Here is a 20,696-nt window from a genome sequence, read left to right on the forward strand (position 1 = left end):
ATGGTTTCACTTTTTTCAAACACCCATATAATCATGCACCCTATTCGTTATGCAATTATTTTAATGACACACCGATTTCATCATGCATCCGTATCGTCATGCAATTATTTCATGACGTACCGCTTACATCAGGCACCCGTTTCATAATCCATTTCGCTTACTCTATGGACCGTCTTCACCATTTATGAAACGGGTTTCACCATGAAACCAGTTCAGTACTCATTGTTCAATTACGCCATGCACCATTTTCATCATTATGAAACCTGTTTCATGAACATTAATTTTTATTTTAATATTGATGTGATGGATCCATTGCTCTAACACCCTACAATCTTCATGATTCTGAAAAAATATTCAATCGCCACACAATATAACAAGTTCAAATTTTTAATATTATAAAATAGTTAAATATTTAAACGTTATCATTTATAAAATTTCCTTTATTATGTTGCCTTAATTAAGATTTATTAATAACTTCCATATTTAATAGAAAACAATGTAAATGGCCAAAATACCCTTAATGATTAAATTTAATTAGAAAAGAATGAAAATTTTCTATTGATCGAAATTAATTTACACGGTTTCTAAGAAATACACGGTTTTCATTTGAACGTGCCTCTATATATATATAGATATATACACATTGATGCATATACTTGATGAAAGCATCAATGAATATACATGTTCTCACCATAACTCTTATTTTTATACGATTCCAAGTCTATGAAAATATACATACATAAAGACGTTAACAACTTATTTCATATACGCATATATAATTAAAAAAGGGATGTATTTTAATTTTTATACATGAATCCAACATAGGTTACAAATTGTATCAAACATATATCACATGGGTATCAAAGATTTTACATTCAATCCCAAGAAGCAACAGAAAAAGTATGAAAATAGAACATATATAATCCAATCATAACCATCTTCTGTTTACAGTATTGTACAGCATTGGTTTGTTTTCTTTGCCTGTTTGTAGAACATCTGTCCAACATCAAAATAACCACAAAATATCACAAAATAGGATTTCAAATGGTCACAGAAACATCCTACAACTGGGTTTCATTTCAGGGATTCCCATAAAAAAGATTGATAGATAAGATGGTATGTTGATATATTTACACATATTTATATCAAAACCAGATCAAATTATAAGTTGAAAATGTAAAAAAGATGTCCTAAAGTTGATATGTGTGTGTGTGTGTAAGGATGTGCATTTAGCCCATCTTTATTCGTCAATAAAAAAGGGGTAATGCTATACGCACAAGTCAAATCATGCATTGATGTATGTGAGGAGGAAATTAGTAGGTAGAGGCGCATTTAACAATATATAAGAGTGCAATTACCCCACCCCATAAGAACATCAAGAGTTATTTGACTTTTACGTTCTTTAAAAGGTGGGTTTCTTCATACGGTTTCGGAATTCAAGTATTAGATATATTAAAATCCTAGCAACATATAAATGACATCTTCTCATTTTTGTTTTCCTGTAATTTAGATTCTTGTAAAGGAATTCCCTTAACAAAGTTTTTTTTATCTTCAAAACAGACTGAATCATAACAGTTTCGACGCTAAAGACGACACAAGTATGCACAAAAGTTGAAATTTGTATATAACTTTGGAATGGAGGTCGGGAGGAATGAAGAAAATGACTACTAGTTTGAACTAAAATTCATATAGTTAATAAAACAGCTAAAACTACTACATTTTTGACAAATCATATAGAAAATGAGCTATTATAATTGTAAACTAATGAATAGTCAATAATATGATCATGCATACAATTTATCAAGAAAACATGTGAAAATATTCAAGGGAAAATGACAAAACTAACCACTTTATACAACCCTCTTACACAAAATAATCAGTTTTTAAGGGTTTTACAAAACTAACCACATGGATCGCTCCCGGGGGCAATCCGTACTGATGGGGGGCGATCCGGCCTTTTTCTTAGAATTTTTTTTTTTAAATTTCTTTTTTTCCACTTGGGGCAAGCCACGTCATCGGATCGCCCCCGGGGGTGATCCATGCTTTAAGTATTTTTAATTTTTTTTTAATACCAATTTCACTATAAATACCAACTGCCTATTTCATAATTTTTCACACATTCCCTTTCATTTCTCTTCTCATTTATTCTACTCTCACAACCTTTAACCCATTAAACACAATCAACCATCACAAAACATGAAATCATGTCAAAGCAATGATGTTTGTGTGTATCTTCGAAGTGGCGGTTAAAACCCGTACGCATATATACGTTAAAATACGAAGTTTCAACTTTTTGTACCGTTTATATCGCTTTTTTTATGTAATGTATATATATATATAACTGCAATTTATATCGCTTTTTTTTACGTTATGCATATATATATATATATAGATATATATATATATACGTTACCGCAATTTATATCGCTTTTTTTTTACGTTATGCATCTATATATATATATATATATACGTTACCGCAATTTATATCGCTTTTTTTTACGTTATGCATCTCTCTATATACATATATACGTTACCGCAATTTATATCGCTTTTTTACGTAAATGTAAGTAGGTATATATATACGTATATACATACGTACACATATATACGTACATACATACGTGAAGATACGTAAATATGCGTAGGAGTTTTAACCCGTACACATATATACGTATAAAATACGTACGTAAAACGTACGTGAAGATACGTAAATATGCGTATGGGTTAAAATCCGTACGCATATATACGTTAAAAATACGTACGTAAAACGTACGTGAATATATGTAAATATGCGTACGTGTTAAAACCCGTACGCATATAAACGTATAAAATACGATGTTTCAATTTTTGTCCGTTTATATCGTTTTTTTTACGTAATGTATCTCTATATATATAAATGTTACCGCCACTTCGAAGATACATACAAACATCATCACTTTGACGTGATTTTTTTTTTTTGATGATTTATTGTGTTTAATGGGTTAAGGGTTGTGAGAGTAGAATATATGAGAAGAGAAATGAAAGGGAAGGTGTGAAAATTTATGAAATAGGAGGTTGGTATTTATAGTGAAATTGGTATTACAAAAAAAAAAGAAAATTTTTTTAAAAAAAATACTTAAAGCCTGGATCGCCCCCGGGGGCGATCCGATGACGTGGCTCGCCCCAAGTAGACAAAAAAAAACTAAAATGGGCGGATCGCCCCCTGAAATGTACGGATCGCCCCCGGGGGGATTCGTGTGGTTAGTTTTGTCATTTTCCCAATATTAAATAACATGTATTTAGATTGTAAGTTTTGTAACTGGATTAGAAATACGGTAATTATGCATTCAGTTTGTTTTGGTATATGCTCGCTTAGATATCTGCTTACTTATTCGATTAGTCGTTATGCTTTTGATACATAGTAAATTATGTAAAACCTTTTAATTTTAAAGGTTTATTGGTAATGCATGTTCATTAAGAACCTAAAAGTTTAAGGGTTACGCACCATGCTTCCTGTTTATAATTTTTATGTATTACTGTAGTTTTTCATGACTTTTTTTTGGATAAGGGGATACAAATCTTTAATTACCATACCAGATTCAGATATTTGAATAAATTAGAACTGGATTTGTGATAACTACAAATCCTTTTGATATGCACTGGATACAGATGCATATGTTAGATTTTGAACATCTGCCAGATAGGAATGAGGACAGAATTATGCGTTTCGTTAACATTTGTATAAACCTTCATATCCTTGGCTAAAAGGCTCATTTAGTTAATGACCAAGGTTTAATATGATGAGACAATTTAAACAAATTTGAATGTAAAAGTAGAGTACTAAGGTATGTGCACGTGTTGATTGAGAATGAATAGAATATGAAGTCCCAGTTGCTTGCTACATATGATTAGAAAAAAATGAAGTATAATTCACACCTGTGAAGCTGTACTGAGGTCTGAACTTTTCTCGACTAAACTGTCCAGCTTTTCACCTCTTTCAAGTACGCTATCGATAGTCTTGTGCTGTAACAAAAGTATCTTTATATATCAAAAGGAACTATTAAACATTAAAAATATGCAGCAAAAGATACCTGAAGTATCTCCAAGATTCCAACTATATTCCTAATCCACCTTGAATTGCAGATATCATGGAACTGTTCTCCTGACCCTTTATTTATTTCTTTGTAAGGCTTACTATCAATGTTTATAATTTTAGCCCGATTTATTACAGTTAGTTAACACCTGTTGTATGTTTTGAAAGCCAAGAACTTTTTAACTAATGTCCAGCTGCTTATAACGAACGTCCAGCTGCTTTGAGCAGTTTATGAATTCTCTTACTTGATGCATGACAACTAAAATCATTTAGAAAGACGAAATAACAAGCATGATAAAGACATGGGCACCCCCTGTAGTTGAAGTAGGAACGTGTCTGGTATTAAGGTTGACAGAAAGCGTGCTAGACATGGGCGCCCCCTTATCAGAAGTTACAAATGATCTGGTGTACAAGTTGAAAGAAAAAGCACAAGAAAACTTAGCATGTTGTGTATCATATGAACCTGACCTTAGATCTGAAATTAACCTTAAATATGTATTTGTTCACCACATGTTAAAGTTGTTACCGAGATGTCCTCTAGCTGGTTTCCAGTGACACTCATTTACTTTTCAATTGACATCTATGCCTGAGATGCAGCTGAGCCACTAAATGTACCAAACTCCCCGGTGTCATATAAATACTTGTTAGCAGTTTGTTGCTCCCTCTCGATTAGTGTAATTTCTAGCCATCTCAGGTGTTATGATGATCATGGAATGAGGAGAGATCCTAGAATGTGAGACTTCATGCTCCAAGCCTTATGATAATTTGTGGAACTTATATTATTTTGGTGGTTGTGTTATGATATGTAATAATCATGTATATTATATATTCACTTTATGTAGAAGATTATAACTGGTTGTAAGTTCATAACCCTGTAAACCATGGGAAAGAAATAACAACAAAAAGAAGTTCAATGGTGGATTTTTGTTTGCTATACCACTTGTGTCAGTACAGGTCGAAGCACATGATGTTTTTATGATGCTTCCACAGGCCTGATGGTGGGTTAACTGGTTTGTGGTGGACTTGGGGAAGGCGAGAATGTTATATATTATAACTAGGTGAGTAGATCACTATACATAGATAAATAAAGCCCTAGTTGGAATTGGAGGAAAAGAAAAAAACAAATAGAAGAACTTACCTTTGCTAACTAAAAAAACATATAAATAGAATAAGCCACCTAAATTCACAATTATGAAATAAATACTATAATGCTATCAGTTCTCACCCAACTATCATTAAACTTTATATTGAGGTCAGATAGCATTCTAACACGATTCCATTATGCACAAACCATGGAAGCCCTATCATTTGAGTATATCTCATGCTCATTTTTACTCCCAGTCCTATCATTGCTAGCAGGAATACATAACATGTTTCAAGAAGGTTGTTGAAGACTTGCATTTTGGGAAATGCAGGGATGCCCTAAAATTCACAACCATTTTGGGACCTCTACAATCTGTCTAAATATTGTCTGCTGCATGAGATGCTATCAGGTCCAAGGCTTCCCAGGAGTTCTCTAGAAGACTCAGCTTTTATAGCATCTGACAAGCAAGCAAGGCTAGTCAAAGTAAGGAAAAAGAGGTCATTGACTAACGATATCTCTTGGGTTGAATGCAACTATTGCCATGAACTCAAACATATGAAGTTTGAGTGCCTGAAGTGTGGATCTAGTTTGTACACTTCAATTGCCTTTATTATGTTTCATGTCCGCAAATCGTATTCATGTCCGACCCCCCTTCTCTGTTGGCGAATCGACTTCAGCTCCTGTACTTCTTTCTTTAGGGCCGTCTAAAAAGTATTAAGTTCTTTAAATATCTTCGGCTCCTTTTGAAGCAGAGAAAGGGTGAAAGCTAATAAGAACTTTTTTCCATAACTTACTTGGAAAATGGAAACTCATGCCTTTCCTTAATCAGTTACTTGCCTCCTTCTGCTACTATTGATTCAATTCCAAAGATGGAGGAAGTGTACCCAGCGTCAAAGTGAAGTTCCTTATCTCAACGTCCTCCTTCCTACTAGAAGGGCCCCATTACGCGCTACCTCAGACATCCAATCAACCAGTTTGGACAAAAAGTAGGGCAACTATGCTTGATTATCTGTAATACAACTTGCATGCAGATAATCTCATTCAATACTTTCCTCTCTTCCACACAATCCCCACACATGCTACTTTCACCAGAAAATTGGAATATTTCATGAATCATGTAACCACTCTAGAAGGCTTAGATCAATTCGGACATCCTTTAAGTTGGGCATGTACATGCTTCAACTTGTGGAGTGTTAGTGAAAGTCGTCCGTATTAGAGTTTGGTGTATTTTAGTGTGTTTTAATGTGTTTAAGTTTGTGACCCAACTGGTCCATATTTATGAGGGTTGATTATACTTCCATGTTTTCCAAGTTTACATTAGACTAAGATCTCTAATTAAGTGGTGTAGACTACTGCTCTTATGCTATAGCATCTTCCAGGTTTCTGTCCACTGTAATAGATTTAGAACCAAAAAAGCCATCTTAAAGTGAGTTAACGAGCTCTTCTCCATCGACCCCAATTAACTATCACCCACAACTTTTCATTTACGCTTTCATCAGACATGCAAAGACTCCAAACCCCAAGAATCATCAGTTGGGTATCAAGTTTTTCCATGACAACTCTTGTCATGAACCTCTGCTCATGTACGCTCGTCAGTTGCAGGCAATCTTCTTTTCCAAGCCTAATCAAGCTACAAACAAGAAAATGAACATTTCTTAATATATTTGGCCATAATTGATGGCCATACAAAACGACTCCGATAAGCATGATAATCACTAGTTGAAGCACATGTTACTTCTGATCCTAGAGGCTGCATAAATAGTAAGAACCCCTCGACAATGTCCTCTTCATCAACATGTGAGAGCTTTAAGCATTCTTCTTCTGTAAGTACAATAGATCTTTCAAAAATAAAGCCATCAGTTCCATTTCCACCTGATAACTACCTTTCAAAAAAACATGAGCAATAATGATGCAATGCCAAAGAGATTATTTAAGGGCAGGATGTTGACTGTTTGAAAATAATGAGAGAGAAAAGAAAGGGAAAAACTATGGAACCAAATTCACCTAAGTAACCTTCATGGGAAGGGATGGTATCAATCCCAATAAGTGGTACATGTGGCATTGTATAAGAACTAGCATACAGTATAATGAATCAGAAATATAAGCTCGTCCAGTGCTGATTTAGGTGAGAGGAAGAATGTTCAGGGTTGCATACAATAGAGAAAATAGTCTTCAAGGGTGATTTATAAGAACCATTCATAGATGTAGCCTATCTCCATTGAAGAGAATCTTAAGATTTCAAAATTAGCTTTATAAGTCATAATGTTTTGCTTTGAAAAGCATAGGAGCCTACTAGACCTGATGTCATCACAACAAAGTGAACTACCAAAAAGGTTTAGTCAGTAGCAGTATTATGTCTAAATACAGTTCTGATAGAAAAGACATCAATAATGATGGACAAACCTGACAAGTCCCTCACATGCAAGATACACAATGACAATTGGTTTGGTTTGAAGTCAACACTTACAAGTATAATTTTTGTTTCGTCCAACTCCCTCTGAATTTTCAGCAGCTTGTCTGCCTGGGCAGGATCCTGATGGTTCGAAGGTAATCAAGTAAAAAAGAAAACAAGTCAGACGGCATCACTTTAAAAAGGTTTATGTTCAGCATCAACTTACAGAACAAGACTTGCTGAGGATTCTAAAATGAAAATAAATATAGAACTAAAACCTGAAATCTGGTCAAAGCTTCATCTAAATATGGCCATGCCTGACTGCAATCTGTTTGAACAGCTTTCCAAGAATCACCAAAATTCTTTTGGTACTCGTCTAATACCTAGACAACATTTAAGGAGAGTCAATCTCAGACTAAGAAAAGCAGATAAAGAACATAGAAACTTAGTGGTGGGTAGAAGTTGGAAACAACTGATAACAATTAAAGCAGTTAAAAAGAACCTACAACTATGTGATGTTATTTAAAATGAGAAATACATGATGAGAAAGGAAATTAATTGAAATCAGAAGAAGCGACTTGCAATATGGTGCAAAGAGGTTATTGTCGTATTGAGTTATCAAAAAGTCAAAGGCCCGTAAACAAGAAAACAAGATGGTGGATAAATAGGTACAAAATCCCTTAGCTTAGCATAGAAAATAGTTAATATTCACAAGAATCTAAAGATAGCTTAGGTTTTTAAAAGATATAGATGTCACAAATGAGCATAAGATATAGTACGGCAAAGACCATTTAAATGTGAACTCAGTTTCTCGCATCAGGTGTCTGCCCTGGGATTGTCATAGAGTAGGATACGTCATGTTGACACTTTTATGTTTGACTAAATGATGAAAAGGGCATTAAAAAGACTACTACAAGTAATGGAGACTTATAGCTTTGAATTCATAAACCATTAACAAGGGCAAAGTTGTTAAAGGCTCAAGGCGCACTTAGGCGCAAAGGGGTCCTCGGGCCAAGATGCAGGCGTGAGGTGCGTGCCTCAGGAATGCAAGGCGCATCTTATAAAAAAAAATATATATATATATATAGACACACACACATAGTTATACACAACTCAAATAGCATTCTACAAAACATAGTTCAACTTCCAAAAAGTAGTAACATCAAAAGTCTTGACTAGTGTAAGCCTACAATGCAGCAAGTACAAGCCTCCAATGTAGCAAGAGAGAAGAGTTTAAAACCCAGAGGAAGAAGTTTTTGGTTTAAAGCCATGAGGGAGAAGTATAAGGTATAGGACGTATCTATAGGGAGCCTTGAAGTTCTAGGGCATGAGAATTGAATTAGACATATTTGATATTAAGACTTATCTATAACTCTTTCTTTGTAGAAGTCTAGGAGATTATAAGGCTTGATTATTAGGGTTTGACTTATTTAATTACTCTCTTTTTTTGTAGAAGTCAGAGACAAGTCATTTAATATTAGGGTTTGTTTGACTGGTTTTATGAAAATCTTTATCAGGCACGCCTAGGCCCATACAACGCTGCAGCAGAGGGCCGGCGCCTTAGTGCGCCTCAACATGCAAAAAGCCCAAGAGCTTGCACCTTATGCGCCTCAGCGCCTAGGCGCGCTTTTCGCAACTATGAACAAGGGTATTAAATCTTTCTGATTTAGGAAAGCGAACAATTAAAGGGGATGGTCCAAAAATGAATAGTGGACGCTAGAAGGCGAAGGAATTTATCTCAAGTGGTGGGACCATTTGACTATATGGATGAAAGCTATAGAATTTTTCACACAAAATCATCATATATCTATTGGTTTGTTCCTTGCATTTGCAAGGGAAGGTCCTGTGTTTGAGCCTTCTCGCCGCGCTCTCTTCAAAAAAATTCAAAAAGCAAAAGCCATAGAAAAAACTAAAAATAAAAGTTGAAAAAGAAAAACTTGCGAAATGGAATATTCGAACTCACACCATTTCAAAGAATGAACCTTCAATCCCAAGATGTAAAACAACTTGGCTACCACAAACTTCTGTCATAAGTTTAGTTTTAAGAAATATAAGGGCACACAATAGAACATTCTGGGGGCACTCTCCAAATACGTAATCTTTTCCGACTACTACATGACCATGAAGCGGTGGCACAGGCCATTCTATGCCTTTATAGGTCTGCCCATGGTGGACACTTATGATTGCTTTAGGAAAACCTAAATGTAATATCCAATGATTGAGAGAATAGAGATGGTCAGCTGAGTAGTACATATGTAGTGATTAGTATCTCCAAGATACGGGTAAATCTTTTAAACACTCATTAAAATAAAATATATTCTTAAAAGATCTCAATTAAGGATAAGCTACTCAACCACACCTAGAATTAAAACTCAAAAGGTTGGCACTTGAGGAAACAAACTTCAATGGGTCAAGCATCAAATAGATACATGAAAACAAAAGAAGATGAAGATTCTATGAGCTTACTTGGTTTAGAAGTGAAAACACACTTCGAACGGGATAGTCATCATCCATAAAGCCCAAAGCACAAAGACCATTTCTATTGTAGGAATGCACCTTGTATTCTGATTAACAAGAAAAACAAATAAAATATTACTTTCCCATTCATCAAAATTCATACTAAAAAAGCATCATTCATGAACACGTAGCATAAAACTTCAATCCTTACACTTTCCACATTCTAAAACCCTGGTCCACAAATAAATATGTAATAGATTATTGCAGTAATACCTAAATGTATACAAGTCCCGGTAAATCAAGGAATATACAATGGTAAGCGCTGATTCAAACTTCAATGAACAGATTTCAACGCACAGAATAACATGTAATAGATAAGGGGGCAACTTTTCTCTTTTATAGGAAGGGTTCACAGAGCAGTGCATCAATGTTTATCCAATAATATGAAAGCCACAATCAACAAAAGCAATGAAAAGGGGTTCAGGTTATTATCACTCAGCAAAGAATATTTAAGACCATACATCATTACACCGCCCTAGATTTAACTGAAACTTTCTCTTTGCAACTTATATCTTAAAAAAGCTCATTCAGCCATTTAAGGATTGTGGATAGAGGAGCTAAGGTCCCATCATGGTCCAGTTCTCGACTCTGATATGCTTTGAGGGTCATGATAAATAAATTGAAATTAGGATCCAAGGTTGCTCGCATTCAGCAAACAGAACTTCAAACCTATCAATTCAAAAGAGAAATGCATTTCCGGAAGATGGAGGTTCTTCTAATTTCAGGTTTCAAACTTCCTTTTCCTAATCCCTATGGTGGATTATTCTTAAATTGATTCATCTCAGACACGACTAATAAAGCAAAAGTAGGCCATCCATTCCTTGGATATCAAGCCCTTGGAGAGGAACGCAGATCCGTTTGGATTCACAGAATTGAAACTGAAATCCAACAAATGAACTACAAAACTGGAATTAAATTTGAAGAAGAAGAGAAAAACTACTCGTGTTGAACGGATTGACTCTAAATTTCCATTTCATATACTGCAACAGAATAAACAAATTCTCAAATTGATTACTCTCAATCAGACCAATAAAGTAAATTCAGCCCAATCTTTTCTTAGAATTCAAGCCGCTGAAGTGAAACGCAGATCCGATTCAACTAGAATTCATAATCGAAGATACATACTACAAAACAGAAAAAGTTGAAGAAATTGAAGAATTTAAAAGCTACCTTCGTGTTGAACGGATTGACGTTGCGATGGAGGCGTACGTTTAGCGACTGTACGACCAACAAAGACTATGAATTCCTTGACGCTAGACCTCTGGAAGTAACCGAAATGGCTGACGTCCGTGGCATTTGCTAGGATCACCGGATCCGACGATCCATCGGGATTGCATTTAAGAACAAGCAACGCCGTGATCTTCATCTTCTCTGTAAATTGGGTGCAGCTGCAGCTCAAACACACGTTTGATTGTTCCTTCTGAAGAAGGTGGAACGACGGCTATGGCAGAAATACCTTTGACTTGCCCAAATTGCTGGAAATACTATTTTTTAGTAATAAACTGAATAATTGAAAACCCAATGAATTTACTTCCTAAAACTATTTTAACAATTAAACTGTAATTAAATTTTTTAACAATATTTTTTATTAAAAAATTTATTAAATCTTTTTCATTTTTAAATTATAATACATTAGATGACCAAGGAGTTGTTTGACGATTGCTGAATGGTTTGGTACAGAACGATTAAATAATCAGAATAATTGAGAGACTCTCATGGTATAGTGTAAAATGAAATATAATTATTCTGTAATTGTTTACCATGAAATTAGGGTGTTGAATCATTAAGGGAGGTCTATGATACAAAATCATTCAAAGAGTTTTAAAACCATTAAAAAAAGACTTTTTTTTATCAAACAAGATTCATCTCTTAAAGATTCAAAGGTTGTCTCTTAATGAAACTATTAAGAGGTAAACAAACAACCCCTAAATAAACCATCAAATATTTAAAAATTGATCACTTATATTTTTTAACTCAAAAAAAGTTACATGCAATCGACTAGCAATGTTTTTAAAACAAATAAAAACATAGATCAATTTTACTGTTCTAAAATTCTAAGTCATTCAAACATTTCGCACACAACGACATTACTCCCCCTCGCCACTCCTCGTCGCCCCAGTGTTGTGTGTTCTTTATACTGTTTGTTATCGTCGTTCACCCTGTCATCGAGCTTCCTTTTTTTGATATGTTTTTTTTTTCTTTCAATTATCCATCTTTTACAACAATTTAATGGATCACATATAGACAAATTAGAAAAGATGGAGAACCGAAAAATAATCAAAAGTGAGATCGATGGCAGGGGACCAACAACGATCATAGAGAGTAAACGATGATAAGGCGACGAGAGGTTTGAATGACACAGGATTGGGAACAATAAAACCAATTTAAGTTTATTTTTGTTGCTTTAAAACCTTCTTAGTCGATTTTAGATAGTTTTTTCGGATTAAAATGATGTATATAATCAGTTTTGAAAAGTTCAATGATTTATTTATTAAAAAAAATTCAGCGACTTAATTATTTAAAATAGAAAGTTTAATAGGTTTTTTCTTAAAAAAATTATGGACTAAACTATTTAAAATGAGAAAGTTTTTGGATATTTTTTGACATTTCCCTTAATAAATTGAAAACAATTTTTAATTTATTAAATCTCTAACATCTATATTATATTATAAAACAGTTGATAAGAACTCTTAAAAATCATTTTTATACATGAAGTATTGTTTATTGATGCATATGACTTAAAATTTAAGACTACAAGTAAATTGTGCGTAAGTATAACTTATTAAAGCTCTATTTTGGAATTTATATAACTAATTGCAGATAAATATAATCAAACATAGAATAAACATCTTATTTTAAATATAAAAAATCTAAAATTTAATTAGGATAATCATTATCTTTATAAAAATTATATCGTTAAGTCAAAAATAAATTATTTCGCTATTAAACTTAAATTAAATTATAATAAAAATTTGAATTAAAGAAATTGTAAAAAAAAATTTAATAGTTAATTTGATATTAATATCATATATTTTTTAAATTTTTTATGATATCTTTAAATTTATTTTTATTCAAAAGTTAAAAACATTATCTTTCTCAAAACCATATAACTGTATTATATTAACAGAGACTAGAAATAAAATAAAATATTAAAATGAAAATGCATCTCGTTGCATTGCACGAGTACTCTTCTAGTATTCTCTAAAATAAATAAAAAAAACTTTTTATGTCATTGTCAGATGGATATGACGATATAAATGGAATTGGATTACGACTGATATATCATGATTAGTTACATGTAATTTATCCTTATTTAAAGAGCGTATTATTAATGAAAATTACAAGTTCCTTTTATCTATTTACTATTGTTTTATTTCAGTTATTCTATAACACGTTATCAACACGTTGTTTGCCATCTTTTCGTCAATCATTGCCTATCAAGTGCACGATTTATTTTTTATTTTTTGCATTATATTAAACAAAATGAGTTATTTGTTGCATATTTATGGTTTAAAGTTTATATCTCTCGCATAATAACTTTGTGAAATATTTGACGTTAGATATCTTATATCCGTTCATCAAGATTGTTATTGTGAATTCAAATTGATAGTAATTTCGTATACCGTTCAAAAAGATGATAGTAATTGAAATATTAACTATCAATTAAAGGTTTACGTATAATATATTTGTTAATACGATTCAGTAATTTCAAGATTTATTTCACTAAAATAAACAATGAAATCGACGATTTTCACATTTTGACAAATAGCTTAGTTTGTATTTTATCCTCACCTATGTATATATATATATATATATATATATACATATATATATATATATATACATATTACCCAATTTATTAACTAAAATTAGTCATATTAAAGGAAAGTCTAAAAAACTCACAACAAACTTCCTTATTTTGAATGGTTTAGTTCTAAACTATTTTTTTAATGAAAAAACTATTAAACTTTCTCATTTATAACGATTAAGTCCCTGGACTATTTTTTGAACGAGAAAACCATTAAACTTTCTCATTTTGAATGATTAAGACCCTAATTTTTTTTAAATAAATAAATCATCGAACTTTTAGTAGTCGATCAATGTAACTGTTTTTGGGTTGAAATGGTGTAGCTAACTAATTAAAAGTGTGGTGGTTTATTTATTAAAAATTGTTCGAGGACTTAATCAATCAAAATGAGAAATTTTAATGGTCTTTTTGTTTAAAAAAAATAGTTCAGTGACTTAATCATTTAAAATAAAAAGGTTTAATGGTTTTTTTATTCAAGAAAATAGTTTATGGACTAAACCATGCAAAATGAAACAATTTGTTGGGTTTTTCTGAACATTTTCATAATATATATATATATATATATATACATACACATACACACACTATTACAAATAAGATCATTATCAACTGTCGTTTTCCTATTGATATATGTTGAGAATTCAATATATAAAGCACTTATTTTACATATTCTTAGTTAGATTGTTTTCCTTTTATCTCTATATTGAGTCTTTTTTATTACTTTATTTGTCTCTTTATTATTATGAAACTAAAATTTGTGGTTGACTTGTTTATACTCAAAGGAGGAATCTAATGGAAAATATTGCTTAACTGTTTGGTGTTGCAGCATTGGAGCAGCAGTGAGCTGACACTTGTATGGCTTTTTGAAGATCTTATTGATTAAGTTGCTGACTTTTTGAAGATCTTATTGATTTAAGTTGTTGCCTTTTTGGACATATTGGAAGACAGCTGGAGCTGCTAACTTTTGTTAGAAATCTATTATTAAAACTTTTGTGGGATTATTGTAATTAACTTGTACTTTGGGTTCTTGTGTGGTTTACCTCTTGGGTATTAACCTTTAAGCACCACTTTTGTCTTTTATGATATTTTTGTGTATAAAAARGGGTGCAAGGCTTCCTTTGTAAGCATCCAAGATTCAAAATCAGTTCTCTAAGTTGATTTTTAAACACAATCTTGTGAAGAAATCCAAGTTCTTGTTTAACTTTTCATCTTTAATTTTCCGTCATCTAATTTACCCTATTTACATTACGCCTCTTTACATTTCTTGTTATTTACATTCCGTCATTTCTTTTCCGGAATTTACATTTATGTCTTTACTTTTCGTTATTTACTTTACTTGTTATTTATATTTCGTTATGAGTAGCTAAATTCATAGCTTGGGAGGGAGACGAAAATGTGAGATTTTCAAACCAAAAGGAAGTAACTAAGTGTTTTCATAAACGAGGTTCTATTGTTTCATTCGAGTTTTTTATAAAAACCAAGTACAATTCTTGACGAGTTGATCACTTTGAAAGTGTTAAAGTGTCATGGTCTTAGAGATAATCCATTGAATGCATGTCAACTTGAATGATATAAGAGGTAGACTTGAGAAAGTTACCGGCAATGAGACTTGTCATTTATGTCTTTCAAACTTAATTCCCGACGGGTTGGTCACTCTTTAAAAGTGTCAAAGTGCGATAGATTCAGAGATGAACTATCTAGAACACACGCCAACTTGAATGATACAGGAATCGACTCGAGAGAGTGATTTTTAACAAAAAGATTTGTTTATCCATATATTTTGAAGACACCATGTTGTCACTATACCTGGTCTGGATACCACATAGAGATATGGGTTGAAAGCTATAATATAGTGCAATGGTGAAGTCCGAGAGGAATACCTTCAAAATAGATGGTAGAACTAAGTTATGAAACACTGTTTGCTGTAGCATTCCTACAGCATTGGCTACTGGAATTTGCGTTTGAGTCTCACCAGAAGTCTTACACCCTTGCTATCCTTATTTATTCTGTTATCTGTATTAAATCACCTGAATATCAAACTGAAGTCTTCAAAATTCATCATCTGAAATCATCTCTTTCATTGGACTATCATTAGACTTTTGCTACAATCTCCGTGGACGATAATCCAGTATTTTACAACTTTATTACTTGGAAAGACGATATTTGGACATATTGTATACTTGTTTTGTGGTCCATTTCATTTGTCTAAAGGTGTGCGATATAACCTACCACCTGCCTATGATTGGAAGATATGCTCGACGAGTTATCCAGCTCGACCATATTCTCAAAAATCGTCTTTGAAGTGGCTATCATCAGATCCGTATTCGATCCGGACAAATGGAAAATGATGTTCAAAACACCGTTCGAAGTCTACAAGTGGCTAGTCATGTCATTCGGTACTTCTAACGCACCAAGCATGTTCATGAGGATAATAAATCAGGTACTCTGCCCTTTCATTGAAACTTTTGTAGTTGTTTACTTTGACGATATCCTCATCTATAGCTAGGGAAAGATCGAACATCTTGGCTATTTACACCAATGTTAGCCCCAAATTTCCATTTGTAAAAGTATTGTAAAATAAGTCCAATCCTATGAGCAATAAGATTTTTGCACTAGAAGTATTGTTGAACCGTAGCCTAGAACAAAGAATTCTCTACGTACAAAACACACTCAACCAGAAGCTAATTCTGGAGAGGCAGAGCCTGTGGTCCACCTCTGTCCCATTGCTCAGAGTTCAACTTCGAGATCTCTCCAAGTGTTGTTCACCTATCATAGCCTGCCATCTCAGCACAAAACAGTTATTACACCTTTACACGTGGAGCTTATTCGTTGGAGGATGCTTTGACTTTCCTTTCTTAGGCTATAAATAGGTGACTTGTTTAAGGTTTTTAGTTCAATTTGAGTACACATTGATACACAAGTAACAATGTAGAGAGAGAGAGAGAGAGTGATTTCGAGAGATATTTTCACACACCCTTGTGTGTTCTTGGTGTAATTCTATTATCTGAAATCAAATTAATACATGATGATGACGATGGCTTATCTTCCTGTTTGTGTTTCTTTCATCATCATTACTTACCATTTATAGTTAATTTTGTAGTTAGTGCTTATTTGCATCTGCTCATATCATTCACAAAACATTTTTTTGAAGTATATAATATTTATATATTGCAAATAAGCCCTGACCTCCTATGTGGTCAAAGACTACGATACCGCTAGGCCAAAGACTCTTTAGTCATTTGCAAAGCATTAGTTACTTATAAAAGAGGATATAGGTCCTAACAACCAAGTCCTAACAACTAGGGATGTAAACGATACGAGACAACTCGCGAGCTACTCGAGATCGACTTGGTCAAAGCTTGGTCAACACTCGACTCGAATAGGCTCGGCTCGAACTCGAACTCGACTCGAATATTAACGATTCGAGTCAAGCTACCCAATACTCGACTCGAAAAGCTCGTGAGATACTCGATTATTTTATATATAATTAGTTTTAAAATATAATCAGTTTTTATGATAAAATTTATAAAACATAAATAATAAAAATGCCTTATATTTTTAGATATTTAAACAAAATTATGTATTTTTTAATTATAAAAATTAATCAACTATTTTTTATTAAAATCACAATTAAAAAAAGACAAAGAATAACTTTAAAAAAGGTTAATGAAATTGTCTCACATTGGAAGAAAGATGGTAAAGAAAGGAAGAAAAGATGTTATAAAAAGAGAGGAAGATGAATGAAATTTTTTAACTTTGTCTTTTTAATGATGGAGTTTGAAGTTGATCCCTTTAGTTTTACAAAAACTAAGAGAACACCTAAAATTTTATAAATTTCAATGAGTGAGCTTGGTTCGAGCTTGATTCGAGTTCAAGTTCAAGCTTGATTTGAGTTACAGTTTGAGCTTGATTCGAGCTTAGCTCGAGTTCGAGCTTGAGAAATAGTTATCGAGTTTGAGTCGAGTTTTGATTTTTACTACTCGCGAGTTTTCGAGTCGAGTTCGAGCTTGAAAATTGGGTTTCGAGTTCGAGTCGAGTATAGTGATACTCATGCTCGACTCGCATCATTTACACCCCTACTAACAACCATTCAAGGACACAAGCTTTATGTCAATTTGAAAAGGTCTACTTTCTGGTTTCTGCACCAACAAGCGTTTGTTCCTTGCGTTCATAGTCACTTAAAACGGAATCGAGGCAGATGAAGAAAAGGTAAAAGCCATCCGAGAGTAGCCAAAACCAAAGACAGTTACTAATGTTTGTAGCTTCCACGGCTTAGCCACATTCTACCGGAGGTTTATCTGAAATTTCAACACCGTTATCATTTGAATCACGAAATGCTTGTAGGAAGGAAGGTCCCATTAGGGACCAGAACAAGACGAGAGCTTTGCCTTAATCGAGGAAAAGCTTAGCACTTCACTTGTCCTGTCCTAGTCGTGCATGACTCTAACGAGATCCTTGAAATGGAATGCGACGCAAGCGACATTGGGGTCGGTACAGGCCTATACCAAGAAAAAAGGTCGATCGCCTTTTTAGTGAGAGATTGAGTAAAGCTCGACAAAAGTGGAGCACGTACAATCACGAGTTCTATGTAGTGGTTCGAGCCTTACGGCAATGGGAGCACAATTTGGTTAAAGAATAGTTCTTTTTGATCATCGATCATCAAGCTCTCAAATTCATTAACAATTAGAAAATGATCAACAAAATGCAAACTTGATTGGAAAGTTTTCTACAAAAATTTCCTTTTGTGATCGAACATATATCCGACATTCTCAATAAGGTGGTCGATACACTAAGCTGAAGGGCCACTATACTCGTTACCATATCACATGAAATAGTTGGATTTGAGACCTTGAAGGGACTCTATGATGAAAAGGTTCATTTTAAAGACATTTAAAAGAAGTGTAATAATGGCACCCTTAATGGTGATTTCTATATCCTAGACAGTTTCCTTTCCAAAGGATATCAATTATGCATTCCCGACTCCTCCTTACGAGAAAAGCTAATAAGAGACTTGCATGGTGGAGGATTAAGAGGAATTCTTGGACGATACAAGACCTTTGCTAGCTTGGAAGAAAGGTGTTTTTGGCAACACCTAAGAAGGGATGTTGGTTCTATCATGAGAAAGTGCTACACTTGCCAAACCGCAAAGGGCCAATCACAAAACACCGGTCTTTACACACTGCTACCAGTCCCCGAAGACATTTGACAAGACCTATCTATGGATTTCGTTTTGGGCCTCCTCTGCACCCAAAAAAGAATGGATTCCATATTCGTAGTGGTTGACCGTTTCTTAAAAATGAGCCATTTTATTGCTTGCAAAAAGACCATCGATGCGAGCAATATAACAAGACTTTTCTTCCAAGAAGTGGTACGTCTATGCAGTGTCCCAAAGTTGACAACTCCCAATCAAGACACCAAATTTCTTAGTCACGTTTAGATCACACTATGGCGAATGCTGGGAACGTCCCTCAAGAAGAGTAGCACCGTTCATCCCTAAACTGATAGCCAAATGAAAGTCACCAATCGGACTTTGGTAAACATACTCTGAAGTGTGTGTAGTGACAAACCAAAAAATTAGGATATGGTCTTAGCACAAATCAAATTCGCCTATTAGCACCGTACATACCGGCACCAGTCACTCTCCTTTCTCCTTCGTTTATACTTCAATGGCATGTGGTCGATTTAGTCAAGCTACCCCAAGACTTCTAAGTTAGTATAACATCAGGGAACATGGCCAAGGAGGTTCAAGCAACGAAGAAGGATGTTAAAATGCAATTCGAAGCAACATGTCTAAAGAACTAACTCGCGATTGATAAGCATCGCCGAAACAAGGTCTTCCAAAAAGGAGATGAAGTGATGGTTTTCCTCAGAAATGAACGTTGTCCGTTGGCATGCACGACAAGCTACAACCACGAAAGTACTGGCCTTTCAAAGTCACAAAGAAGATCAACAATAATGCTTATGTCGTTGCTCTTGCGGATTTATTACACATTTCAAACACCTTCAATGTAGGTGACATCTACGAGTATCATGCCGACAAAGCAATCTCTTTAAAAGAGAACTCGCGGTCTTCTTCCATTCAAAGTGGAGGAGAATGATATAGAGAGGCTAGCAAGAACGATTGAAGACCAGCTCAAAATCGAAAAAAGACAAAAAATAGAAAGTCCCATGACTTCCTCACGATTGAAGTTGTCGAAAAAGCCGTGCCAACCACTGGAATCGAGAACAAGGGAAACATCATCAACTATGACCTTTCCCGTGGCTAAAGCTGTGGCGCTTCCTGCGTAACTCATTGTGCGGATTTCCGCAAGTAAGCACACGACTAAAACCGTGAGGCTACTTTCCCGCGCCTGATCAAACGCCTTTCCTAGGTGGACCCAAGTTGTAACACCCCGGTCCCGCGTGGTCAAAGACGGGAGATGCCATAAGTGTTTTTAAAAAAAAACAATGCATTATATAAAACAGAACAACTAATAAAATTTACTAAAAGATAATTACATAACCATAGACGGAGATAACGTGTCTCAAAATACGGTCCCAAAATACCAGTATGTCTACATTAGTAATCAAAAGTTTAACAAAAGTATGATTTAATGAGTTATCTTCAATATTGTCATCTCCGTAGCTCTCATCCCAAAATCCCTACTAAGTCATGTACCTGCCGAGGACAAGAAAATCTCGGCTGAACTTAATGCTCAATGAACGGATAATAATATAACTAAACAATGAATATGAGATAACAAGTTCAAAAACAATTCATAACGCCAAGTGATAATCCAAAAGAAAGTCAAAATGCCCAAAAAGCATGTCAAGGGTCCGAAGA

The 20,696-nt window shown here is 34.0% G+C and overlaps 1 protein-coding gene across 1 annotated transcript; it reads right to left on the reverse strand.

The window, feature by feature from the left end:
- Positions 1-776: 776 nt before the first annotated feature.
- Positions 777-11,539, reverse strand: LOC112502232 (VAMP-like protein YKT61). Its single transcript, XM_025106088.1, has 6 exons — positions 11,236-11,539; positions 10,015-10,112; positions 7,827-7,931; positions 7,624-7,689; positions 3,916-4,002; positions 777-996 (listed from the first exon to the last, which is right to left on the reverse strand). The coding sequence occupies exons 1-6, from the start codon at positions 11,429-11,431 to the stop codon at positions 946-948; spliced, it is 603 nt and encodes a 200-aa protein (XP_024961856.1). The 5' UTR covers positions 11,432-11,539; the 3' UTR covers positions 777-945.
- Positions 11,540-20,696: the final 9,157 nt, after the last annotated feature.

The sequence above is a fragment of the Cynara cardunculus genome, unplaced genomic scaffold, assembly GCF_001531365.2.
Source record: "Cynara cardunculus var. scolymus isolate 2C unplaced genomic scaffold, CcrdV1 Un_Scaffold_1095, whole genome shotgun sequence".
Classification (NCBI taxonomy): domain Eukaryota; kingdom Viridiplantae; phylum Streptophyta; class Magnoliopsida; order Asterales; family Asteraceae; genus Cynara; species Cynara cardunculus.

What these genes read in the sequence shown, in the direction of transcription:
- LOC112502232 (XM_025106088.1), bottom strand. Translation starts at nt 11,431, where the DNA reads ATGAAGATCACGGCGTTGCTTGTTCTTAAATGCAATCCCGATGGATCG. An exon ending in ACGAAACAAAAATTATACTT is followed by an intron (nt 4,003 to 7,623) that starts GTAAGTGTTGAC and finishes CTTTTGTTACAG; the next exon opens with CACAAGACTATCGATAGCGT. An exon ending in ACCTCAGTACAGCTTCACAG is followed by an intron (nt 997 to 3,915) that starts GTGTGAATTATA and finishes GATGTTGGACAG; the next exon opens with ATGTTCTACAAACAGGCAAA.